This window comes from Physcomitrium patens, chromosome 2 (assembly GCF_059467195.1).
Source record: "Physcomitrium patens ecotype Gransden chromosome 2, ASM5946719v1, whole genome shotgun sequence".
NCBI classification, from domain to species: Eukaryota; Viridiplantae; Streptophyta; class Bryopsida; order Funariales; family Funariaceae; genus Physcomitrium; species Physcomitrium patens.
This window is the reverse complement of record NC_143411.1, coordinates 17877483-17904000: the sequence shown is the minus strand read 5'-3', so window position 1 is coordinate 17904000 and position 26518 is coordinate 17877483. Positions and strand designations below refer to the sequence as shown.

The window sequence follows — 26518 nt, the reverse complement described above, 5'->3', positions numbered from 1 at the left end:
ATACATAAATAAATTTTGAATGATGTATTGGTGTGCTAGTTATAAATATGTATGCAAATTTTTAAGTCAATTAAATGGTTAGATTGAAGTATATGAAGGTTTTTGTGGATTGAAGTCTCAGAAATTGGAGTTTAAGGGTTAATGAGTATTTCTAAGATCTTTAGAAATTTGTCAATTGGATTGAAGTTAATTTTTTTTATAAATATATTAGGCTTAATTTCCAATATTTAAGTAAAATTTGAGAGAAATTCAACAATTTAAGGAGATATTGGTGCTAGAAGTTCAATATTTAAGTTGGAATAGAAGATTGCCTAATACTTAATTGAATTATCTTATATTTCTTTTAATTAGTAAGTATGATTGTGTCACGGCCATAATCATGTAAGCTAATAATTACATATAGAAATAGGTAGAAGTAAGTAAAAGTAGATAAAAGTAAGTTAATTCTATAATATTTAATATAGAAGCTTCCTAGAAACTTCCTAGACGCTGCTTTGACTTCATAGGTGTCTTTAATTGACTTTTTAGATTAGAAACGTGGTCAACAAGTTGGCCATGTGCCACACATGTTGTTAGCTTGAAGATCAAGCTAACTATGTGGCCCACACGTAGAAAAACTTGCCTTGTAAGTCAAGGCATGTGTCCTACAAAGTCAACACATATTGGAGGTCCTATAGAACGTCGCCACGTAGCCCCTAGTTAGATAGTATATATAGAGACAAGAGTGAAGGCTTCTTCACTCTTGTCAACTCCTTTCTTGCTTCTAGTCCAGGTTCAAGAGTCTTTAGTTTCTTGTCTTGTGGCAATAGCCATTCCAGTTTCCTTTTAATATACCTACTTGTTTATATTTTGACTTATTATATCGAGATAGCCTTTTTGTGTATATTTTCCCTCATCAAGTCTTTGTTCTTGACAGATTGACAAGTGTACACTTACAATATCAGAGCTTTGTTTTTCTTGAGTGAGAGTGGATTACCCCTTTCTCTTGACAAGACATAAGCGTATTAGAAGTTTGCGGATTACCCACTTCTAAACTGATATTGTTCTTAGTATCTTCTTTGTTATCAAGTCTTTCTTTTCTTTTGTCTTGAGCAGTATCAAACAAATTTTTCTTCTTAGTGTCATTATAGTAGAGCTTGTTGAAATGAAGAGTGCAATGGCACAAATGCAAGAGCAAATGAGGGAGTTAATGCTTGCGATACATCAACTCAATTCACCAACACATGAAAGAACAAGAATAGCAAAAAGTGGGGATATAGAGATGATCGGAGCTGCTTCAACATCTACAACAAATCACGTTCTTTCTCCAATTGTACAACACCCTGTAAGTACTAGAGAACCAAGAATTGCCTTACCCGAGAAATTTGATGGTACGAGATCTAAGTTTCGAGGGTTCATCAATCAAGTACAATTGGCAATTGAACTTCAACCGCAAAGCTATCCAACTCCAGGATCACAAGTCAGGTTTATTGGCACTCTACTTTCTGGTTCTGCATTATCATGGTTTTCGTCTTTTCTTGAACAACGAAATCCAATATTGGATAATTTGGAAGCTTTTTTGGCGGAGTTTCGATCTATGTATGGTGAACACGATGCAACTCGTGTTGCAACAAATAAGATCCGAATTCTGCGACAAGGAAATCGCTCAGTAATAGTGTATGCTTCACAATTTCGACAACTTGCAATTGACATCAAGTGGGATGATGCTGCACTCATCAGTCAATTTCTTTATGGATTGCAATACGAAGTAAAGAAATTGATGCTCAACTTACCTGATCCTCAAACTTTGAGTCAAGCAATCGATTTTGCGGTAAAATGTGATAATCAACTTTTCGAATTTCGATCCGAGAATCATTCACGGGAACCTCAACGTTAGTACTCAATGGCAACATCAACATCTTTGCCAAACGTACATTCGGAAGTAGAAGACATGCAAATTGACGCGATACGTTTTAAACCCCTAACTGAGCAAGAAAAGATTCATCGTCGTCAAGAAGGATTATGTTTATATTGCGGAGAACCTAAGCACACTGCTCAACATTGTCCAAAGAAACGACGCAACTATAAAATGAGGGGTACGACGGTCAAAGAAAACAACATGTCGAAAAACGGATTCGCCCAGCTACAATAGGGACCATGCAGCTGGAACCTTGTACAATTCCTAATGAAGGTCCTATCCTCTCCTCAGAACCCTCTCCTTGTTTTATAATAGACTTATATTTAGGACCTAAGAATTACAAAGCCTCTGCTTTATTAGATTCGAGAGCCTCAGCATGTTTTTTAGATGAACAATTTGTTAAAAGTCGTAAAATACCTTTTGTACAGAAACCTAAACCAGTACATGTAGAAGTCATAGATGGTCGTCCCTTGTCTTCTGGAGATGTCACTCATGAAACTCATCCTATAAAAGTAACAATAGATGGTCATGATAGCTACATAGCTTTTAACATAATTAAATCCCCGTCCAATCCAGTTATTTTAGGTTTATCCTGGCTAGAAAAATATAATCCTTGAATAGATTGGAATTCGCGTAAACTTGACTTTTCCTAGAGCGTTATTAATAGTTCTACCAACCAAGTAAAAAATTATAAGTCTAGTATAGTAAAACCCGTACTGATAGGTGCAAAAGCATTTATACATGCAGCAAAAGAAGGATCAGCTTTTGCTATTTATGCTGCACCTATTTCTGAAAACGTAAAGACTTCAAGTGGCATTACAAGTCAATATCAGGAGTATCAAGACGTTTTTGAGAAAAAGAATGCAGATATTCTTCCTGAGCATTGCCCATATGATTGTTCAATCGACCTCAAGGAAGGAACTCAGCCACCATTTGGACCAATTTACAGTTTATCGCAAGATGAGATGGCTGAACTCAAGACATATTTTGACGAGAATTTAGCAAAGAATTTCATACGCCATTCAAAATCTCCAGTAGGAGCTCCAATTCTATTCGTAAAGAAAAAAGATGGATCTTTACGAATGTGTGTTGATTATCGAGGACTCAACAAAATCACAATCAAGAACAGGTATCCATTACCTTTGATATCAGGACTCCTTGACCAGTTGAATCAAGCTAAGATCTATACAAAAATAGATCTAAGAGGAGCATATAATCTAATACGAATTAAGGAAGGAGATGAATGGAAGACTCCGTTTCGAACCAGGTATGGACATTTCGAATATAATGTCATGTCCTTTGGACTCACGAATGCACCAGCTGCTTTTCAACATCTCATGAATGATGTATTTCATGAATTCTTAGACAATTTTGTCGTCTGCTATCTAGACGATATCCTGATCTATTCTAAGAATGTTGAAGAACATGAAATACATGTTCGTCAAGTATTACAAAAACTTAGAGATGCAGGATTGTACGCCAAGATGGAAAAGTGTGTATTTCACACTACTCAAGTTGACTTTTTAGGATACATCATTTCAAATGATGGTCTCATGATGGATTCTAAGAAAGTCCAAACAATCATGGATTGGAAGATTCCAAAGACTGTAAGAGATGTCGAATGTTTCTTGGGATTTGCCAATTACTATCGGATCTTCATCAAAGATTTCTCACGAGTTGCAGCTCCACTTACACGCTTGACTAGTAAAGAGAAATTCCAATGGAATCAAGAAGCGGAAGCAGCATTTGAAGCCTTAAAGACATCGTTTGTCTCTGCACCAGTCTTATATCGTGTTGACTTTTTCAAGGCATTTTTTATGGAAACAGATGCATCAGATTTTGCCTTGGGTGCAGTTTTATCACAAATGGGATCAGATGACAAACTTCATCCGATAGCTTTTCATTCAAGAAAATTCTCAGCAGCCGAGATCAATTATGAGATCTACGATAAAGAACTTCTTGCGATCGTGGATTCCTTTCAAGAATGGCGTCATTATCTAGAAGGCGCTTCTAGTCCAGTCACTGTGTATACAGATCACAAGAACCTCGAGTATTTCATGTCAGCACGCGTATTGAATCGTCGTCAAGCTCGTTGGAGTATGTCTTTATCAAGATTCGAGTTCATTATCACTTATCGGCCAGGAAAACAACAAGGTTTGTCTGATGCCCTCTCTAGACGTTCTTATTTTGCACCAAAAGAAGGAGATGCAGCTTTTGAGCAACAAAGAACGGTCCTCTTGAAACCGGAGCAATTTCATCTCCGAGCAATGAAATCAACATTGACTGTTGATTCAACTTTTCTCAAGCAAATCTAGTCTAGTATGTCCTCAGACCTTCTTGTTCATGATATCGAGAATAATTCTTCGAAGTCTCATGATCCTTCTAAGTTCGAGTTCAAGAATAATCTATTATATTTTGAAGGACGCCTATATGTTCCAGAAGGAGAAGCACGTTTACGTGTTCTTCAAGCACGTCATGACTTTCCAGCAGCAGGGTACTTTGGATATAATAAGACTTTGGAACTCATATCAAGAGATTTTTGGTGGCCACAAATGTGGAAGTCAGTCAAAGACTTTGTACAATCATGTGATATTTGTTCAAGATCAAAAATTCCTCATCATCGACCTTACGGACTTCTTCAGCCATTACCTATACCAAAACAACCATGGTCTTTTGTTTCTATGGATTTCATCACAGATCTTCCAAGCTCAAGATCTTATGATTCTATATTTGTGATAGTAGATCGTTTCACCAAGATGGCACATTTTGTGCCATGTACAAAATCTATCACAGGTGAAGAAACAGCTAAGCTTTTCATTGATAATATCTATTGCTATCATGGATTACCTAAAGATATCATATCGGATAGGGAAACTCAATTTGTGTCAAGATTTTGGAGGATCCTTTTCAAGATTTTAAAAGTGGACATAAAGCTATCTTCGGCTTTCCATCCTCAAACTGATGGACAAACAGAGCGCGTAAACCAAGTCTTGGAGCAATATTTAAGGTGTACTATTAACTACCAACAAGATGATTGGACAACCCTTCTGCCATTGGCAGAGTTTGCTTATAATAATATGGTACATTCTTCCACGCAACAAACACCTTTCTTTGCCAATTATGGCTATCATCCACGACTTGATACTTTTGATTTTTCAAAAGTTGATAATCCTGCAGCAGAAGATATGGCAAATCGGTTGTCAGAGTTACATGCAATAATGAAGACGTAATTGAAGGAAGCTCAAGAACGACAAAAGGTAAACGCAAATCTATATCGTAAGGAGCAACCACAACTCAACGTGGGTGATAAGGTATGGCTACTTCGTCCCAATATCAAGACTACTCGACCTTGTGACAAGTTGGACTATCGTAGGCTTGGCCCCTTTTCTGTTTCTGAATAGATCAACCCAGTTACATATCGGTTACATCTACCGGAGTCAATGAAGATCCATCCTGTATTCCACGTGTCTCTTCTTGAACCATATAAGATAGTGGATATACAAGGAAGAAGACAAATGCCACCACCTCCTATAGAAGTAGATAATAATGAAGAATTTGAGGTGGAAGAGATATTAGACTCAAGGCGGCGCCAAAATAAGCTGGAATATCTTGTTCATTGGCGCGGATATGATATTAGTGAACGCACATGGGAGCCATCCACGAATCTAGCAAATGCATCAGCTAAAGTCAAAGTTTTTCATCAACGACATCCATCAAAACCAAGATGAAAATCTCTCTTATAAAAGAGACAAGATTGAGGCAAGATAACATTCAATTTCCTATCCTTGTTTGTAACTTCTTTGCATTTGTGACACTAATTAGATGGAGAGCCAACAACCAATGGATTCAACTCAAGAACCTTCGTTTGCTGACCTGCCAGACGAGACATTACGATTGTCACAACCTTCAAGACGACGCAATCGAGATGAAGATCTTCAAGAACGACATATTCTTCCTCGAATAGATGGTGAGATACAACGCGTTTGGTATCACGATTTGGGAAGGGACTCCCGATGTTTGGTGATTTTGCTAGAGGTAGGAACAACTCTTGATGGTGTTCCAAATATTCTATTCGAAGGAAGTTACGAAGGCCTCAATAATGATCAAATAACTGGGTGGTCTTCCCGCCCTGGTATGGGATACTACCGATGGTTGAGAGGCCCTATCAATCATCTTCGAAGAGAACAGAGATCAGAGTATGTGGCGAATACAATTCGTCGCATCATAGATTTCCTCAACATATGATGACCGCTCCTCGTGGAACTCGTCTCTAGAACGGGGGGTAATGTCACGGCCATAATCATGTAAGCTAATAATTACATATAAAAATAGGTAGAAGTAAGTAAAAGTAGATAAAAGTAAGTTAATTCTATAATATTTAATATAGAAGCTTCCTAGAAACTTCCTAGACGCTGCTTTGACTTCATAGGTGTCTTTAATTGACTTTTTGGATTAGAAACGTGGTCAACAAGTTGGCCATGTGCCACACATGTTGTTAGCTTGAAGATCAAGCTAACTATGTGGCCCACACGTAGAAAAACTTGCCTTGTAAGTCAAGGCATGTGTCCTACAAAGTCAACACATATTGGAGGTCCTATAGAACGTCGCCACGTAGCCCCTAGTTAGATAGTATATATAGAGACAAGAGTGAAGGCTTCTTCACTCTTGTCAACTCCTTTCTTGCTTCTAGTCCAGGTTCAAGAGTCTTTAGTTTCTTGTCTTGTGGCAATAGCCATTCCAGTTTCCTTTTAATATACCTACTTGTTTATATTTTGACTTATTATATCGAGATAGCCTTTTTGTGTATATTTTTCCTCATCAAGTCTTTGTCTTTGACAGATTGTTTTCAACTTTCTTATGGTTTTTTTAGCTAAGAAACTAAGACGTGTGTAAATTTTAAGTAGATATCAATGGTTCTATCATTAATTGTTGAGGTTCCATTTTGCTATAGGATTTATTAAGAATTTGTGTAAGATCTAGGATTTGATTAGGATTTGGTTTATGATTTGGTCTAGGATTTGGTTAGAAGTAGGATTTGCTTAGGACTTGGTTTAAAACTTATCTAAGATTTTTCTAAGGTTTAGGATTTCATTAGGATTTGACTAAAGATTTGATTAAGGTTCAATTAGGATTTCAATTAAAATCATCTTAAGATTTTTTTTAAAAATATTTTTTTTAGGATTTTTTTTTTCTTTGTGATTTTTTTTAAAAATTTATTTTGATAGGTTAAAATTTGATTAGATTATTAGAAATTACTTGAATTTTATTTAAGGCTCTATTAGATTGGATAGAATTATTTTTGTATTATTACTTACTTTCTACAACTAGATATTTGGTGCATTTTTAAGCAAGAATACATGTAATATGATAGCGAGAAGTATATAAAGAGCTTGAACATTTAAAAGTGTATAAAACAAATTCTATATTATGTAGTTAATTTTAATAAACTATCATGAATAAATATATTTTATCATATGATTTTTTTTAATGTGAAGTATTCAATCAAGTCAAGTTAAGTTTTGATACTTTATGACCACAAATGATGCCTTCATCTATCATGGATTTGGGCTCTATTAGTCTTTAGACTTTGTTGGGCCACTTGTTATTATTCCATGTTGAACTAAATATATAGTAGTAATGATAAAATTCCTAGTTCAAATAGATTAAAGTTTTGGCGGATCAAGAAAAAAAATTCTTTAAAGCTTTTGAGGTTGTATATACTAAAGCTTTGATAGATCATTGTACTATCTCTATGAATTATTCTAAGACTAATAACTTGCTTGAATAGGTTGTTCAAAATATCAAATGTGGTTTATAAAAGTATAGATTGCTTCACATCAACTATTATGATTGAAATTTAATATTGTCATGAATTGTAATAGATTATTACTTTAGCAAGTAAGCATTTTTGACATCTTATAGTTCTTACTAATTTTTATATAAATAAAAGCCAATTCTACTAAGCTTAGTAGATTAAAAAAAACAAACACTAATTGTAGATTTAGATGATCTTGAGATTTGTGCACAATATATATATGATCAAGCAAAGTTCTTTAAAAAGTTCATATCTATGGCTATGGAAAACTTATCTATTTTTTTAAATTGTAATACTTTATAATATAGTTGCATTTATAGCAGAGCTTATTAACTTTAGTTGCAATACCTTTTATAGAAGATTATGTATATTTGTAATGTGAGGTACCTATTATATTTAATGTCAAAGCAAGGTACATAATTCTTTGTATTAAGGATGTGTTGCTCAATGGTATTTTATTGCTTGAAGGCAAAGATAGACATGAATGTTAAAAACATTCAAAAATTATAATCCTTGTCATCTTCTTATTGATGATTCTATACATATTGAATTAACAATTATGTCAAATGGCTTCTCTTATTTTTGTATGTGATGAAAAGAAAGAAACTACTACAATGCTATTATGTAACTGTTGTTAACATGGGTTGCATATAGTATTCTTGACACCACCTCTTTGACTCTTTCTTCAAGAGATTAGATTTGTCTTTGTTGCCAAAAAACTTTTAACCATGTTTCATGTATTGACAAAGATTAATGACTCCTTCTTCAAGGTTTGCCACATATTTTAGTGGTCTAATTGTTGTAACATTGACTTGAATGTGTACATTTTTTGGAGCAACATCATTATGGCATTCATCTCCAACTACATGTTTATTATCATCTTAGTTGATTGGTAGGGCTTCTAATGCAACACTAATTACTATTTTTGATTGTATATTTGATGATGGTTTGTAGCACTCAATGTATTGTGTATGATAATCTTTATTTATACATTTATTACTTGTCTTGTTAAATTTCAAACAAATATTTTTTTATGGTTTTTGCCAGTGAAATATTTATATATAGGATCAAGGCTAAAAACAAAAAAATAATTAAAAGATAGATATATTTTTTAAACACCAAAAAATTAGAATGGCTTTTGATAAGTATGTATAAACTAAAAAGTCTTTATACATCATTGGAATGTAAGAAAAGAATTTATCAAACTATAAATAAATATAGTAAAGATTCTATACATATTAACTATATAAAAGGCTATGCAAATGCAAAATACAGTAAAATCTTATAAAAAAAGAAAAAAAAAAGAAAAAAACATGATTATTACACACACATACCAAGCTGTTTTTAATGTTAAGCAATTAAGATATCTAAATTATTTTTTCACATGCAAAATATATCAGACATATAATATTTAGCACCGTACTATATCATACTATTAATAGAGCCATACTAAAAACGTGAACACAATTCACTTAAAAAACTATATATAACAAAGCACAACAGATATTTTATTATTTCTGAGTGTGTAATTATCATCAAACTATCAATCAAACAACATTCAGAAACTCAAAGATACAATGTTTGAAACAAATATCACGAAATTTCACGTCACGTTTTTAAAAAGTCAAAAATAGAAAAAAATATCAAAGAGGATGTAACACGAATTTTACGAAGTAAATCAGTGAAATGGTTTCGTTGAAGAGAACCATAACAACAGATGAACAAGCTTGAGAAGCGGTTTTCGGAGTGCAGCGATGCCGCTGCATCAGGAATGGATGGAGCGACAGGCATGAAGGAAATCCCCCAGAGCTGACATGCCTCGGACCTCCATCGCCGTTTTAGCTTTCCAACGAGCCATTACTTGCCAGGTTTTCGCGGCGAATTGCGTCTGCTATTGACCTTCCTCGCTCCGTCATCCCGTGTCTCCTTTCAGCAGAAAACAGCCATGGGATGCACGTTTTGAAACGGAGACTCGCCTTCTAGAACATGACAAACCTGAAGCTGTCAGTTTTCTGTTCGTCCCCCCCCCCCCCTTTCCCCCATTTTTACAAGCTATTATGTTTTGAGTTATTTTGATTTGTTTTGGTTGAGCATATGTCTTACGAGATTCTGTTGCCTGTTTTGCGGAAGGGCTTTAATTAGAAGGTAGATAAACAGCCGGAGGGAAATGGGTTTTACGGTGTGGTGACGGGAGGGAGAAGGCGCCGGATAGGGCTCGTTAGGGTGAGCAGGCGTGCAATTTGGCGAGGATTCAGGCGTGAGAGCACGGATGTTCCAAGCCCGGCGGTGAGAAAGCGTGTGACAACCCCAGTATCTACATGACTAAGGGCTCGAAGGCCGAGGAAGGCTTGTAATGAGCACTACAGCTTCACAAGGGCTACTGGGAAGAGCTGAAGGAGGTGTAGGAGGAGGAGGATCCGCAACTAAGCCCCCGATGTCGTCACAGAAGAGCGGTCGCTCGGGCACTATCCCTGGCCCGTTGAGTGGCCAGAAGAAGACCACCTTGGGCAATGGCGTCTCGCTTCCCCGCAAGCCTGCCCGATCTGTGTACGTTCTTGTGTGTTTGTCTCACAATGTCGAGAGTGATGTTTATTTGGAGAAGAACATCACTTTCTGTGTATGGGAAGAGTTGCAAAGGACATTTTCTGCTTTTTGATTGGGAAATTGAAGTTTTGGGCCTCACCAAGTGTGACATGCTTGGCTAGATCTCTAGGGTTTGGAAGGATTAAATTAGACGATCTCATTGTATTGTCTTCGGTTTTCGTGTATTGAGTTTCTCGTGGTTGTGGCATTCTTGATCTCTGCCAAGCTAATTCTACATCAGCTGTCTTGGATATTAATAGGATCCCTTTAGTGTGGTAGCTAGAATCAAACATTTCCAGGTCGAAACGACTCACGTCTGATCAGATTTTTTTAATTATACTCATTGGTTCACTGTAAGTACATGTCAATTTTGAAGTGAGAGTTATCTAGGTCTGACATTGAGTGCCACAGGTGAGTTGTCCATGACGATCGCATTTAGAATCAGAGTGTGCTGGCCTTTTAGTTGCGTTACTCCTTCAACTTGATCAATTTGGTTAGAAGCTTAAGAACATAACATCTTGTTAGATGAGGATATTTGAACTTCCTAAATTCAACTGTTACGGTTGCTGTATAGTTGTCTAGCGACTTATATCTCATACGATTGGCAGGTTTGATTGTCTTAAAATGTTGATATGGGTGGTACTGTATCCTTTGATTAATCGCTTGTTAATGGTCATTCTGCTGTTACCTTAAAAATGCTGATATTCATAGAAATATTGGAGGAGATGTGTTGTGTACTCAGTTTCGTATTTATATCAAAGAATGTTCAATGAAGTCGCTACTTGTTTTAATCATGTGCCGAATCATGATTACAGTGATTGCATGCCAGGCAACCTTGATTTTGTCTTTGTGATTATCCTCTTATTATTGAGAGGCGAAAGGAAGTTAATATGAATACTTGATTTGCAGACCGCCCGGAGAACGAACAGTGAAACGTTTGAGGCTGTCGAGAGCTCTCACCATTTCTGATGGCAGTTCTGTGGCTGATGCCTGTCGTCGAATGGCTACTCGACGAGTGGATGCTGCTTTGCTTGTTGATAGCAGTGCGCTTCTTTGTGGCATTATCACAGATAAGGTACAGTTTGCAGCTAGCATTTCTGGTAGCAGTGTAGGGTGTACAGGCAGCTGTGCTCGTCTAAATGGAGGGAATAGCTCTAATCATTCTGGAAGTTCACGCTACAGTGAGGCCTGTGTTGATATTTGTAACTAGGCTTCAACCGAACTCTCTTATTGTTGATACTGCATTATCTCCTCAAATGATAGTCTTTTGCTTATTCTTCTTCTTTTTATTATAATAATAATAGTAGTAATAATTTTCCGGGTGTGTTTCCGCTCTTGGTCACATAACAAACTTGGCACACTGCCTTCATGCCTCTGTGGTTCGTCAACTCGATTGTGGATTAGGTGTCCAATGGCTGTTGCTGTGAGTCGCAACCTTTTGTAGATGTTTTTAAATTTTCATTTATTTATTTTTCTTCTTCATTCATCTATAATAGAACTTGTCATTCAATGTCATCATCATTGATTCACAGGATGTTGCCACACGAGTTATTGCTGAGGGACTTAGGCCCGAAGAGACTTTAGTGTCTAAGGTTATGACGAAGAATCCCGTCTTCGTTATGGGCGATACTCTTGCAGTGGAAGCATTACAGAAGATGGTTCAAGGTACTGTTTGCTCCTTTTCTTTCGTGTTCCATAATTTCAACCCTCCTCCTGCATGCTTTGGCGCGTTTGAGCCGTAGTTTCTTTTAGATTAATAAAACTGTATTTTTCCGCGAGCATTTTCTAGTGTTTGAAACTGAGGACCAATTTTGGTAATCTTTGTTAGCAGGTTTATGTAAATCATCCGTGTTATGTACGACTACGCAGTTTCAGTGTCGTGGAAGATGTGAGCACATCTTAAACTATCCCATCTCTATTTGTGACAGGCAAGTTCAGGCATTTGCCTGTGGTGGAGAAGGGAGAGGTTGTCGCACTTCTGGATATCACCAAGTGTCTCTATGATGCTATTGCTCGCATGGAGCGGGCTGCTGAAAAAGGCAATGCAATTGCAGCTGCTGTTGAATCTGTGGAGCGTGAGTGGGGCAATAATGCTTCAGGTAAGCATGGTACTTCTCGTAATCAGCACAAAATGTGTTTATAGATTCACACCATATTTGTGATGAATAAGTGGATGTTTTCTTGGTACGCTCTTCTCGCTGCTTTGTCTTATGACGCGATTGATCAAAGATATTGAGTTTCACGAGTCGTTGGCTGCTTGGTTCTGTCAGATAAGTCAAGTTTTATTGAGAATCTTCGAGACAAGATGTTCAGGCCTACTCTAGGATCTATTATTCCGGAAGGATCCAAGTGAGTTCATTTTTCACTGATTTTTACTTTCAGCACCTAAAATTCTAGCCACGGAAAGGGGTTATGAGATGATTGTGTATTCTCGTTTATCGGAATATTGTGGATTTTCGATACAATGCGAGGTCATAATGGTCATTTTAAATTTCATTGTCTTTGTCTCAGAGTGCCAACCTGTTCACCATCTGAGACTGTCTCTGCCGCGACCAGAAAAATGAAAGAGTATCGGATGAATTCAGTGATTATTACTTCGCTCAGCAATAAACCATCGGGGATTCTTACGTAAGAGCGCTATCTTTTTGCTCATGCCGTAGTGGTCTACTGGGAAAAGATGAGTGCAAACATGTATAGAACTTCTTCCTTTTTCTTTTTTTTTTTTCTTTTTTTTTCTTTTTTTTTTCTTTTTGTTACCGTACTTGCACATGTATTACCCTGCTTACCCTCAGACGGCCTTGCTTCAATCAAACTATCTTGTTGGATTTGATGCCTGTAGCTCAAAGGATGTCCTGATGAGAGTTGTTGCGCAAGGTTTACCTCCTGAAACGACGACCTTGGATAAGGTTTGTTTCTGTTCTATATATGTTTTGGTATTCTTTTTGAGACTGTCTTTGCAACTGTAATGTCTGCTCTAATAATGCATGAAGCCGTTTCGTACGGTCATGGAGTCTGTTTGTCTACAGAAGTCATATTTAGCTGACGCTGTCAGATTGTAGGAGCTGTAATCTCTCTCTCTCTCTCTCTCTCTCTCTCTCTCTCTCTCTCTCCCTCCCCCTCCCTCTCTCTCTCTCGCTCTCTTCCCACCCCCTGATGTGACAGTCCTAAAGTAATTTGGGTTCATGTTCAGGTCATGACACCCAACCCTGAATGTGCCGGTTTGGATACCACTCTTGTGGACGCACTACACACCATGCACGATGGCAAGTTTCTCCATCTTCCAGTTACAGATCGAGGTAAACATGTGTATTGCTTATTCTTGTACAAGTGCTAACGTTATATCTTTGTTAACTTAAGACATTCTTATCTTTTTTTTCTTGAATCATATTGTATGCTTTTTGTTGAATTGCTATCTCTCACTTATGTCAAACGTCATATTCTGAAAGATCACGGGTTGTTCCTGTTGTTGTGTACAGATGGATATATTGTGGCATGTGTGGATGTCCTACAGCTTACACATGGTGCTGTTGCAACCGTAAGTGCTAAATAGATCCTGTTACAAATAATTGCATTTAGGAAGATACTATTGTTTTTTCCCGTAAATTTAACGTGAGCTAAAATTGCGAATTTATGGTGACGATAGGTTGGTGGAGGAACTGGTAGTGTTGGTGGTGGTGGTGGAGGTGGAGGTGCTGATCAAGCAACAAATATGTTACAAAAGTTCTGGGATTCTGCTCTGGCCCTAGAACCTGCTGATGAAGATGATGATTCTCACAGGTTGGTCATTGTTAGTATACTCACTGGACCAGCTTGTTCAAGCACTGGACCGATGAAATATGTGTCCATTGCATAAACCAAGAGAGATCATACATTCTGGGTTGAAGAAAATTCGGTTATGAGAATTGATTTATCAAGGGTGACTAGGTTTTCAAATTTTTAATTTTGTTTTAAAGAGTCCGTCTCCCTCTTGTTTTGCTCATTAGTTGGAGATTCACTTTTTCTGAGAGGGTGAGTTCTGAATGTTTTGGTCATGTTGGGCTAATCTTTAGAAGGTTTTTGTCTTTGTGTTCGTAGTGATTTTTCTGCTCGACAGTCTGATATATATTCAGAAAGACAATCTGGTTATCAAGAAAGACAATCTGGTTATCCGTCATTTGGGCTCGGTAATCAGTTCGCATTCAAGCTGAAGGTGACTGGCAGCGATGGAAAAGAGCAAAATCAGCGCTTCAACTGTGGTGGGCATTGGAAAACTTCATCTCTAATAAATGAAGTTTCTCGGCTTGGAGAATAACGCAAAATTGAACAGTGGGATTTCTGTGGACTACGCAATCACAAAAATATTGAGCATGTGCTTCATTGCATCGGTGCGAAGTTGTTACTGTTCAGGACTTCTTAATATTGTATTGTATTTTCTGATCTTTCGCAGGATCTGAGAGCTTGACCGAACTTATGTCGATGATAGTTCAGCGTCTTGGTCATGACATAGATCGCACTCGTCTTCCTCGCCTCATGGTACGCTCATTTGTGTTCTGCACACTTATTCGAGGTTGTTTGTATTTTTGTTTTCTGTTGTCTCTTTGCCATCTGAAATTGCATACACTTATGTACTTACACGATTGTGGTCATGCTGGGTGATCTTATTGCAGTATGTGGACGACGAAGGTGACAAAGTTCTGCTCGGCACTGACTCCGATCTTGTGGCTGCTGTCAACTTTGCTCGCATTAGTGGGTGGAAGGTCAGTTCACCCCGTATGGTAGTTCTGTGTGTGCTTTTGACTGGGGAAGGTAGATCTTTTCAACAACCGAGGACATCAACTCGAATGTTGTGGGTGTTGCTGTCAAATTGTGTATCTATGAAATGGTTGGCAGTTGCAACCAAGGACATAAACTTGTTTTCGTTTCTCTTTTCTACTATTTGCTCTGATGAATGTGCTGTTGATGCAGGCGTTGACTCTCCATTTGGAAGAACCACAAGAGCCAAGGCGTAAAAAAGTCTCGGCACCCCTGAAGCCTGTGCAGGCAGTGCAACCCTATCAAACCTCTCAAGGGTTTTCAGGCATGCACACAGCAATCATTGCTGGCAGTGTAGCAGTAGTTGCTGTGAGCATTGTTTTATTTTTCCGCCGCTCAAACTCTTGACTTTTTCATCTAGGAACCTATCTTGATAAATGAGATTATGCAGAATAAGGCACATTAGCACTATGTAAGTGTTTTTGTTCGTAGATTTATTCTAAGGAAACATTATACCGAGAGCAAGCATTTTTGATATGCGACTTTCTTCACCAATTCAAGAGGTCGTTTGATATCTACGGCATACTTTCTTAGTCCAACAAGATCCTTTTCACTGCCAGGCTTTGCTTGTCACACAGATCTGCTACTTGCAATTTCTTCATATTTGCTTCTTTTAAGGTGTTTGCAGTGACTATTACTACGCTTCAAAATGGAGCTGTGTTGCACCCACATCTATGCGATGATGCTTAAGATATTTCTCAATTGTAAAGATTGATTATTTCCACAACATTTTATTCGACTACTCCTATCAACGCGTGGTCTTCCATATTTTTTCCCTCTGCTAATATTCACTCACTGTAGTAATGATTGCTAGTAAAATTTCCTGCAAAAGTTTGAATATCAAAACCTCCTATTCTAGTCTTTTTGAATACATGTCCAAGACCGAAGAATTTAAAATGGTACTGTCTCAAACCGTATCATACAAAAACCCGCAACTAAAGAACTGAAAATTATCACGGTTTCGATATTTTGGAACTGGAGAGTGCATACAATTGTCAATAGAAAACTATGTTACACCATGCTTTTGGAATCAATAAGGAGCATGCCTAAGTTTCGAACGACCAGCTCTTTTCGCAACCAGCCCACTAGAAACCCAAGCAATGCTCCTTTCGTTTGCATCACAATCCTCACTCCATCTACAAAGCCGTCCATCCTCGCCACCCGTCCAACAGAAAAGGCCTTCCAAAGGGGTGTCAGCATTTGTTCCTACATCACAGGGAAACCAAACAGACCTCACCACGGAAGAGTGGCCCCCTTCTAAGACGGCACTGGCTGGTCCAACTGCCGCAGCATCATTTGTGCCTGACCTCTTCACTGGAATGTGGAGAGGAAAGTACCCGATTGTTCCTTCTTGGGTCCCGGCTATAAGCCAGAGCGTGTCGAATCCAGGTATGTAGTGGCAGCGTATCAGATAATCCACCTGCACAGCCAAATTCAAAAACACGAAGCTCAATAATAACTTCGAAAAACCGGCTTCTCGAGTTCTGCTTGAATTGTAAGACAAAAGAACTATTGCTACCTATTTCAAAACAAGAACTTATTCTCAGTTATTAATTTTTCTCATCACTGAGGCCTTGCTAAGACTATCCAAATAAAAATTTCATGCACAATCAAGAGAGACGCTTACAGAGGGGTAACTCCAATTGGCTGAAGCCTCGGAGCGGATATCTGTGAAGTCAGCTTCCAAAAGTGCATCCTCAATGTTCCAAGAACTGCCACAAATAAAATATAATTCAGGTTCAATGCTGTAAACACATGAGTGGGTTCATAGCTGAAACCAAAGAAGAATTCACTGTTGCTTCCTTGCAAATCGAAAGAGCTATATTACAGTTAGTCTCTTTATCAAAAACTGGATTGGAATCCCAAGAAGTCACAGGTATGTCCCCGCAGTTAAGCTCACCTCACTGTTTCAATATGTGTTTGGCACCAAAGCCGTTCACGATTGCTTCCGTAGAATCCTATTCTAGCGATAGAGGTTCCCACGCCCATTACCTGAAACTCATAAAACCCTCGAAACCTCAACGACAAGATTATCGTGACAATCTGATGAACTATCTTATTGCATCAGAAAAGTCGACCCGGAAAGTCCAAAGAATTGCACCTAGAAGCTACAGGAGCTGTGAATGATCTTCAGCATAGATGAAGAAAACCGCGAGTTACTGTGCAAAAACACTCACAGATTCCATTCCTTCGTCATCATTGATGTCGCTCACGGTATCAAATACGCACATCAAGCCATCTACTGAAGCAGACACCAGTTTTTCCTTCTTACTCGGATGGAAGCGAACCTACGGAGAAACATAAAAGCATTCAAATCATTGATGTTAAGCACACATTCCGAGGAAATAGAGTACCTGTCCTCCGTGTATTGTTCTTTATACTCAAAACGTTCACGCTCTAAACTTGTGGGTCGTACAATGCTCTACAATGCTACCTGACTTGGAGACACAAATATGATCCCTAGCAGGGAAGCTAAGAACATGAGTAATGTTCACCTCACAACTTCAACTGGGAAGCGTAGTGAACCTGCGTAACAGCTTCTGTGTGGCATTCTTCTAATGTGGCTATTTGGCGATTTGTCCGCCGGTCCCAACATATCACCTGCAGTGGCAGAGCAAGACAAAGTTTAATAAATTGAGAAGGTACTCAAGCTCATAACTTCCCAGCATTCACAGTGATTTAATGTTCAACTGCAACAAAAAAGCTCAGAACATATATTAGTTTACGAGGCAAGAGCTTCACTAAACAATAAGCAGCGCCAAATTTAACTCGCCCTGAAAGGCAATTACAGACTAAATGCTTCAGCACTATTAAAAACAATGCGATCATGCGACCAAAATTAACGTAACTGTAACATTTAGTACTGGGGTCGTCGAGCTTAATTTGAATTCAGATCCCAACCTAACACATCCAAAGTCCTAGAGCAAAAGATGATGAACAAAGGTCAGTGAATCACCGCAGCATTGCCACCAGAAGCAACCAAGTTTTGAGTAGAACCCCCGACATCAAAACTCCATAACTCTTGGTTTTCTGACCGTAGACTTGCAACCTGCGACGGCAACCCAACAAGGTTTACTAAATAAATAGATAAATAAACCATCCAAGATAATTGAGCTCATAAAAATGAGGTATGCGGTTAGTTACCTCTTTTCTTAGACGAGTGTCCCAAGCCCTCACTGTACCATCAGCCGACGAGGAGCACAACATATGAGGTGAATCTGCATCAGAAAAGGAAACGTCCGAAATCGTGTCGGTATGTCCAATACAGTCCCCCAGAAATTGGCCCGTTGCCAGACCATATAATTTAATTCCATTTGTTGAAAGCGAGGCTGCCATTATGGTGTTATCTCCACTGCAGATCACGACGCACCACAACAGCCACAGCTCATCAACAACCAACAGCTGTAACTGAAATGCACACTTATCTACCAAAACCGAACATGAAAACCACAAGTAATCACAAGAAAAAACAATTAAGGCTCGATGAACCCTTAGCCCAGGGGTTTAGGGTTTAAGGAGCAACATCCAATAGCACAATTGTCACCATCACTACATAAAGCACATGCTCCTAAGAAAACATCGCAACGAAAAACAAGGGAATCTTAAGAATGTCCGAGCCAGCTACAACTCAAAAGCCAAAGCCCTAAAAACCTGAACTCCTCACAGAAAACTCATCTCTCGACAGAACTTACCCAATAAGCTTGGGCATTACAGGGAATACAATACGGAAAGTCCTAAATAAAATACGAAGTCGAGGAATCTGACTCACTTGGCTGCAATGTCGAAAACGTAGTCGGGATCATCCGGGACACCAAAGCTTGCTTGAATGCTGGTGCTCAATTTGCACTTGGCCACAGCGCCTGGCAAGCCCATCCTCACCTCCGTCTCCGTCTCCTCACTTCTCCTCTTTTCTCCGGCCCAAACCCACTTCAATTACGACGGCGCCTGTGCGCATGAAGTAACTATTTTCCAAGCGATGTGATTCCTTACTCGTCGCATGCAATCCCCTCGCCGAAATTCGAACCCTCGAGGGTTGAATTTCGTGGCACTTTCGATCTCCGCCCTATAGTGGCGGTTGTCGGATTCCTCTATCGGCCGCCAAATTTAGAGGCCGTTTTCTCATCCACGAATTTCTGCCGTTTTTATCCCATCATTCGTTGTATGGATGAAGCATCCACGTGAATTCGCAATAGGGGAATCAGTTTCGTTTGTAGAACCGAACATGGTTTGGAAGTGTATCATAATTCGTTCCCCTAAAAAAAACTTTAAAAAATTTTATTCAGTTGAGCTGATTTCAATAATGATTAATAAAAAAAAAATGTTTAACTAAAATATCCTGAAATACAATGTATTATCTATAGGATTTTAGTATGTTTGTCATGCATAATGTTAGTGTTGTTTCACCATGTTATATTTTTTAAATATGTAAAATAAGCGAATAATTAATATAATATATAAAATAAAAGAATAATTATATATATTATACATACTTATATTGATTTAATATAAATAGATTAAAGAGAGATCCTATTATACCAATATATTTATTATTATTATAATTTTATTACTTTTATGGTTGAAAAGATTAAAAAATTATAATTATAATAAAAAAAATTAGTAATTCTTGGAATTTTATTTATATTTATATTGCAAGTTTTACTAATATTTCTATTCAAGATGCCATTTTTTATAATTTTTAAAAGTCCTTTATATATTCACAATTTTTCACTTGATAAAATTGATTGATGAGTAGTCAGTTATTCTATTACATAATAGTGCATCCAAAGTTTTATTAAAGAACTAAGATTTAAGAAAATCACTCTTTAAGAATATTAGTCTAATAATCACAACAAGAAAAGACAAGGTGGATTTTTTTTTTTTTTTTTTTTATTTTGTTTTTTTGGATTTTTTTTCTACATAATCTCTGCATATATATATATATATATATATATATATATATGCCAATATAAACTAATAACATCAAACTTGATTATTTTTTAAAATTTAATCAAAATTTACCGTATTAAAACCAATTTGATTCTTAGTTGTTATTCAAACTACTTTAAAAGAAGACATGCTACTTGTATTAAATGTTTATCTCTCTCTATTTTCTTATATACTTTTTACATTATAAGGTTGTAATTTTTGTTGTTTTAATTTATTTGTTTTTAATTTCTACTTACTTCTTAAAAGAATTATAGCATAGAAGGTTGCTGAAAAAATAAAAATTTATCTCAATTTCAAAATTGGAACCAAAAACCTCTTTAATTAAGTTGATTCTAATAGGTACATTTTTATTACTTGTGTATTGAATCTAATTCTTTATAGTTTATGCAATAAAAGGTATTTTAGTATTTTAATATAAAGTATAGATTTAATATTGAAAATTCTGCACCATTTAAATAAAAAAATATTTTTATATAAGTATTTTTTTAAGAAATATATTTAGAAATATAAAAAAAAAAATTACTCAAACATCAAAATTACTTCATTAAAGGAAAAATGGCAAATAAAGGCATACATGTTATTCTATATAAAATAACAAGAGTTATAGATTATTAATAAAAATATATATTCCAAATTAAAGAAAAAAATATATTAAAAAATAAAAAATATATATATATTTATAAATTCAAATGATATAGAATATAATTCTATAATTTTTTTATTTTTTATTTTTTAAGTATCATTTTTAAAGGAAAAAAATGATTTTGAAGTTGAGTACTTTGGAATTATAAGTTAAACGGATAAGAAACTTTTAAAGACATAAAATAAATAAATAAATAAACAAATTATTTTCATTATGAAATCCAAAAACAATTTAAAAATTATCCCTAGGATTTTTTGACCAATATACTGGGTTTTTTTTTCTTTTCTTGTATTTATTTTTATTTCAAAGCAAGGACTATAAATTATCTAAATTTCTCACTTTTTTGCTCATTTTTTCTTCAATATAGAATATTGTATTAAATATATAGGTGAAAAATTGAACTTGCCAATATTAGCACTTAAACTATCTCCAAAAGCTAAGGCTTAAGAAAACAAGAAGCAAAAGGATTTATTATCATTAATATATTTATATTTTTATTATATATATCTAATATTTATTTATTATTATTATTATTAATACTTAAAAGTTGTAGAATTATATTAAAATCTTAGATATGATAATATATGAGAAAATATATTATTAGAATAGAAGTTTTATAAAGCAAGTATAAATAAACTCACTATCCAACCAAAGAAGATTCAAGAGAATTAATTGCTTAAAATGAACCTCTTTCTTAAGCTTCTAATTAGTATAAGTCCATGTTCTAATGACATAGATTTTTTAGTACAATCATACTAACAATTAGTTCAATTATTGATATATGGATATTTGACTTTTTAGACCATGTAGTAGCTTAGTAGGATACAATGGCTATGATAGATATGATGGTTATGATGGTTATAACTGCTATTCAACTATGTATTAACTAAAAATTATAATATACAACTAGTTATCAATTATTCATATAATGTCTATTAGGAATTTATTATATAAGTAAATAGTCTTTTAACTCTTCCACTTAATGACATATTAGACTAACTCAAGTTGATAATTTCTATCATCTCTTTGAATTTGCAATGTTTTTCATAAGTTGGACCTTTGGTCAAAATATCCATAGCCATGTCTGAAGTCCTACAAAAAATAAAGTTGGTATTCCCATTATTAATACTTTCATAAACAAAATGTTATTGAATTTTAATATCTTTAGTACAAGCATGGAATGGATAATTCTTTGAAAAAAAAAATAACTTAAGTTATTACTAAAAATAATCATAGGATTGTCTCATGAAAATCCAATGTCTTAAAATAATTTAGAAAGACATACTACTTCCTTTGTTGCATGAGTATCTTTCATATACTTTCCTTCAATAGTAGACAATGCAATTGTTGGTTGTTTCTTACTATTTCAATTGATTATACCACCATCTAATAAAAATATATAACCCAAATTATATTGTTACATGTTAATATTTCCTACATAATCTACATTGCAATATCTAATCACTTGCAAAGTCAAAGGACTTCCACATATTGTAACACATAATTCAATGTACTTATGAGATATTGTAAAATTTGCTTAATAGCTATTTAATGTTGTAGTTTAGGATTTTCCATGTATTAGCTAAGAACTCCTATTGTATATGTAATATTAATTTAAGTACCTATCATTGTATATATTAAATTACCAACTACACTTTAATAAAGAATATCTTTCATTACTTCAATCTTCTTAGGAATGTAAGGACTCATATCTCTTAATAGTTTGTTGTTAGAAACTTAATCTTTTAAATATGTTTTCTAAACAATTCTATTAATTAAAGTTGATTTTATTATTTTTTTTACTTCTCGTAATCTACATATCTAAAATATAATAGATTTCTTCCAATCTTTCATTTAAAATCTTGTGGCTAAAGAACTCTCTATCTTTAAAATAAAACTTTTACTATTACAAACTAAAATTAGATCATCTAAATAAAGTACAATAATGATGAATCTATTATTATTCATTATAACATAAATATTTGAATTTGCATGGTTTTTCTTAAAACTTTATGAAAAGAATAATCATCTATCTTCTTGTATCATGCCCTCAAAGATTGTTTGAATCCATAGAGAGTTTTACAAAGCTTATAGACCATATATTCTTCATCTTTTAAGACATAGTCTTCAAGTTGATCCATACTAATTTCTTCTTTTAGATCCCTATTTAAGAATATTATCTTGATAATTATACGATGAACTTCCAAATCTTTACTAATTTGCATATTAGTATAAGAAGTATAAAAACATTGAAGTAATTTTTGCTACTAAAGCAAAAGTCTCATTATAATCAATTGTTTCTTTTTATGCATAAGCACTAGCAATTAGTCTATCAATAAATATGCCCATGCATATATCATCATTGATAAAAGAGGATGTAGAGGTGGAATAGTAATTGGATTTAAAGCTCTACATTATTGTCCAAGTACTCAAGCTTGTAATCAAATCTCTTCAACTAAAGATAAAGATTTAATAAGTAGATTTTATTGATTATTGTTAATATTTAAGTCTCTTGCTATATTATCATTATTACTCTTTAAATTAAATAAAGAATCTATAGATTAAAATTTTATCATTATTATTTTAGATTTATCAATAAAAACTTTTAAAATTCTTTTCATTTACTTAGAGTCTTTACACTCAAAAAATTAAACATCACGACTTTTAATAATATAATTATTTTTAATATTATAAAAATAATATAAATTATAAAATAATTATTTTAAAGATATAAATAAAAAAATAAAAATATTAATATTCTCTTATGTTGCTTAAAAATAATAGATATTAATTCAAAAATATTATAATATTAAAATTAGAATGATTATTGTCAAAGATAAAAAGAGTAAAAACTCTTATAATAAGAATAAAAGTAAGAAAGGCATTGAAAAAAATGAAGAAGGTTTCACTCTTACATCTATATATATTATATAATAAGAAATTATTTGGCAACGTTCTATAGGACCTCTAATACATGTCTAACTTGTAAAATAAGTTATTAACATGTGCAATACATAGCCAACTTGTAAGATAAATTATTAACATGTGCAAGACATGGCAAACTTGTTGGTCCATTTTCAACCTATTAGTCATCTATAAGATATATTAAATCAAATTATAATGGAGCATTGTCAGGGACAAGAACTCGATGAAAGCTAAAGAGTAAGTGAGACTTTTCTCAAAAAGAAATAGGACAAAATAGAAATATGTATATTAAGAAAGAAACTGGAATGGCTATTGCCAAAATACAAGAAAACTAGAGACCCTTGAAACTAGACTAGAAGCAAGAAAGGAGTTGACAAGAGTGAAGAGGGCTTCACTCTTGCCTCTATATATACTATCTAACTAGAAGCCACGTGGCGATGTTCTATAAGACCTCCAATATATGTTGACTTTCTAGGCCACATGCCTTTGCTTGCAAGGCAAGTTTTCTATGGATGGACCACGTAGTTAGCTTGTTCTTTAAGCTTCCAACATGCGTGGCACATGGCTAACTTGTTGACCAAGTTTCTAACCTAAAAGTCAACTATAGACTCCTATAAAATCAAAGCAGCGTCTATGAAGCTTCTAAGAAGCTTCTCTAGAAGATATTACATAATTAACCTACTTTTACATACTTTTATCTATTCATATAGGTAATTATATGTATGTCCGTGACATTACCCCCCCTTCTAGGGACGAGTTCCACAAGGAGCGGTGATTATATATTGAGAAAATCTAATATGCGGCGAATTATATTTGCTACATATTCTGATCTTTGTTCTCTTCGAAGATAGTTGATGGGTCCTCTTAGCCATCGATAGTGTCCCATTCCAGGGTGAGAAGACCACCCTGTTATTTGATCACTGTTGAGGCCTTCATAACTTCCTTCAAATAATACATTTGAAAGACCATCAGGAGTCGTTCCTATCTCCAATAATATCACCAAACATCGAGAATCTCTTCCAAGGTCGTGATACCAAACGCGTTGTATCTCACCATCTATTCGAGGAAGAACATGTCGTTCTTGAGGGTCTTCATTTCGGTTGCGTCGTCTTGAAGGTTGTGACAATCGCAATGTCTCATCCGATAAGTCAGCAAACGAAGGTTCTTGAGTTGAATCCGCTGGTTGTTGGCTCTCCATCTAATTAGCGTCACAAAATGCAAAGAAGTTACAAACAAGGATAGGAAATTGAATGTTATCTTGCCTCAATCTTGTCTCTTTTATAAGAGAGGTTTTCATCTTGGTTTTGATGGATGTCGTTGATGAAAAACTTTGACTTTAGCTGATGCATTTGCTAGATTCCTGGATGGCTCCCATGTGCGCTCACTAATATCATATCCGCACCAATGAACAAGATATTCCAGCTTATTTCGGCGCCGCCTTGAGTCTAATATCTCTTCCACCTCAAATTCTTCATTATTATCTACTTCTATAGGAGGCGGTGGCATTTGTCTTCTTCCTTGTATATCCACTATCTTATATGGTTCAAGAAGAGACACGTGGAATACAGGATGGATCTTCATTGACTCCGGTAGATGTAACCGATATGCAACTGGGTTGATCTGTTCAGAAACAGAAAAGGGGCCAAGCCTACGATAGTCCAATTTGTCACAAGGTCGAGTGGTCTTGATATTGCGACGAAGTAGCCATACCTTATCACCCACGTTGAGTTGTGGTTGCTCTTTACGATATACATCTGCATTTATCTTTTGTCGTTCTTGAGCTTTCTTCAACTACGCCTTCATTATTGCATGTAACTCTGACAACCGATTTGCCATATCTTCTGCTGCAGGATTATCAACTTTTGAAAAATCAAAAGTATCAAGTCGTCGATGATAGCCATAATTGGCAAAGAAAGGTGTTTGTTGCGTGGAGGAATGTACCGTATTATTATAAGCAAACTCTGCCAATGGCAGAAGGTTTGTCCAATCATCTTGTTGGTAGTTGATGGTACACCTTAAATACTGTTCCAAGACTTGGTTTACGCGCTCTGTTTGTCCATCAGTTTGAGGATGGAAAGCTGAAGATAGCTTTATGTCCACTTTTAAAATCTTGAAAAGAGTCCTCCAGAATCTCGACACAAATTGAGTTCCCCTATCCGATATGATATCTTTAGGTAATCCATGATAGCGATAGATATTATCAATGAAAAGCTTAGCTGTTTCTTCACCTGTGATAGATTTTGTACATGGCATAAAATGTGCCATCTTGGTGAAACGATCTACTATCACAAATATAGAATCATAAGATCTTGAGTTTGGAAGATCTGTGATGAAATCCATAGAAACAGAAGACCATGGTTGTTCTGGTATAGGTAATGGCTGAAGAAGTCCGTAAGGTCGATGTCGAGGAATTTTTGATCTTGAACAAATATCACATGATTGTACAAAGTCTTTGACTGACTTCCACATTTGTGGCCACCAAAAATCTCTTGATATGAGTTCCAAAGTCTTATTATATCCAAAGTACCCTGCTGCTGGAAAGTCATGACGTGCTTGAAGAACACGCAAACGTGCTTTTCCTTCTAGAACATATAGGCGTCCTTCAAAATATAATAGATTATTCTTGAACTCGAACTTAGAAGAATCATGAGACTTGGAAGAATTATTCTCGATATCATGAACAAGAGGGTCTGAGGACATACTGGACTGGATTTGCTTGAGAAAAAGTTGAATCAACAGTCAATGTTGATTTCACTGCTCGGAGATGAAATTGCTCCGGTTTCAAGAGGACCGTTCTTTGTTGCTCAAAAGCTGCATCTCCTTCTTTTGGTGCAAAATAAGAACGTCTAGACAGGGCATCGGACAAACCTTGTTGTTTTCCTGGCCGATAAGTGATAATGAAGTCGAATCTTGACAA

At 35.6% G+C, this 26518-nt stretch overlaps 2 protein-coding genes across 4 annotated transcripts; one reads left to right on the top strand and one right to left on the bottom strand.

Annotated features, from left to right (window-relative positions):
* The first annotated feature begins 9451 nt into the window (after positions 1–9451).
* On the top strand, positions 9452–15600 carry LOC112278863 (CBS domain-containing protein CBSCBSPB3). Of its 3 annotated transcripts, none has more exons than XM_090248209.1 (15): positions 9452–9726; positions 9855–10259; positions 11205–11370; positions 11828–11960; positions 12224–12394; positions 12566–12644; positions 12807–12923; positions 13135–13201; positions 13486–13591; positions 13772–13830; positions 13939–14072; positions 14370–14530; positions 14722–14807; positions 14942–15031; positions 15240–15600. In XM_090248209.1, exons 2-15 carry the CDS (start codon positions 10066–10068, stop codon positions 15432–15434), a joined length of 1758 nt encoding a protein of 585 aa, XP_090104335.1. In that variant the 5' UTR covers positions 9452–9726; positions 9855–10065; the 3' UTR covers positions 15435–15600. The 3 variants fall into 3 exon arrangements, with proteins under 3 accessions (XP_090104335.1, XP_090104334.1, XP_024368487.1); XM_090248208.1 differs by having other exon boundaries at positions 9677–9726; positions 9843–10259; XM_024512719.3 differs by lacking the exon at positions 9452–9726 and having other exon boundaries at positions 9769–10259.
* A 422-nt stretch (positions 15601–16022) lies between these two features.
* Positions 16023–19135, bottom strand: LOC112278864 (WD repeat-containing protein GTS1). Its single transcript, XM_024512721.3, has 8 exons — positions 18856–19135; positions 18231–18438; positions 18043–18135; positions 17613–17687; positions 17264–17374; positions 16987–17078; positions 16714–16798; positions 16023–16506 (listed from the first exon to the last, which is right to left on the bottom strand). The coding sequence occupies exons 1-8, from the start codon at positions 18957–18959 to the stop codon at positions 16117–16119; spliced, it is 1158 nt and encodes a 385-aa protein (XP_024368489.1). The 5' UTR covers positions 18960–19135; the 3' UTR covers positions 16023–16116.
* Positions 19136–26518: the final 7383 nt, after the last annotated feature.

Bases quoted from the DNA above. Each gene is read 5' to 3' on its own strand.
- LOC112278863 (XM_090248209.1), top strand. From the start codon at position 10,066: ATGAGCACTACAGCTTCACAAGGGCTACTGGGAAGAGCTGAAGGAGGT. The intron at 14,073-14,369 runs GTTGGTCATTGT...TTGTGTTCGTAG, and splicing joins GAAGATGATGATTCTCACAG to TGATTTTTCTGCTCGACAGT. The intron at 15,032-15,239 runs GTCAGTTCACCC...CTGTTGATGCAG, and splicing joins CTCGCATTAGTGGGTGGAAG to GCGTTGACTCTCCATTTGGA.
- LOC112278864 (XM_024512721.3), bottom strand. From the start codon at position 18,959: ATGGGCTTGCCAGGCGCTGTGGCCAAGTGCAAATTGAGCACCAGCATT. The intron at 18,136-18,230 runs GTAACTAACCGC...TTGCCGTCGCAG, and splicing joins ACACTCGTCTAAGAAAAGAG to GTTGCAAGTCTACGGTCAGA. The intron at 17,688-18,042 runs GTGATTCACTGA...CTGCCACTGCAG, and splicing joins CTTCTGGTGGCAATGCTGCG to GTGATATGTTGGGACCGGCG.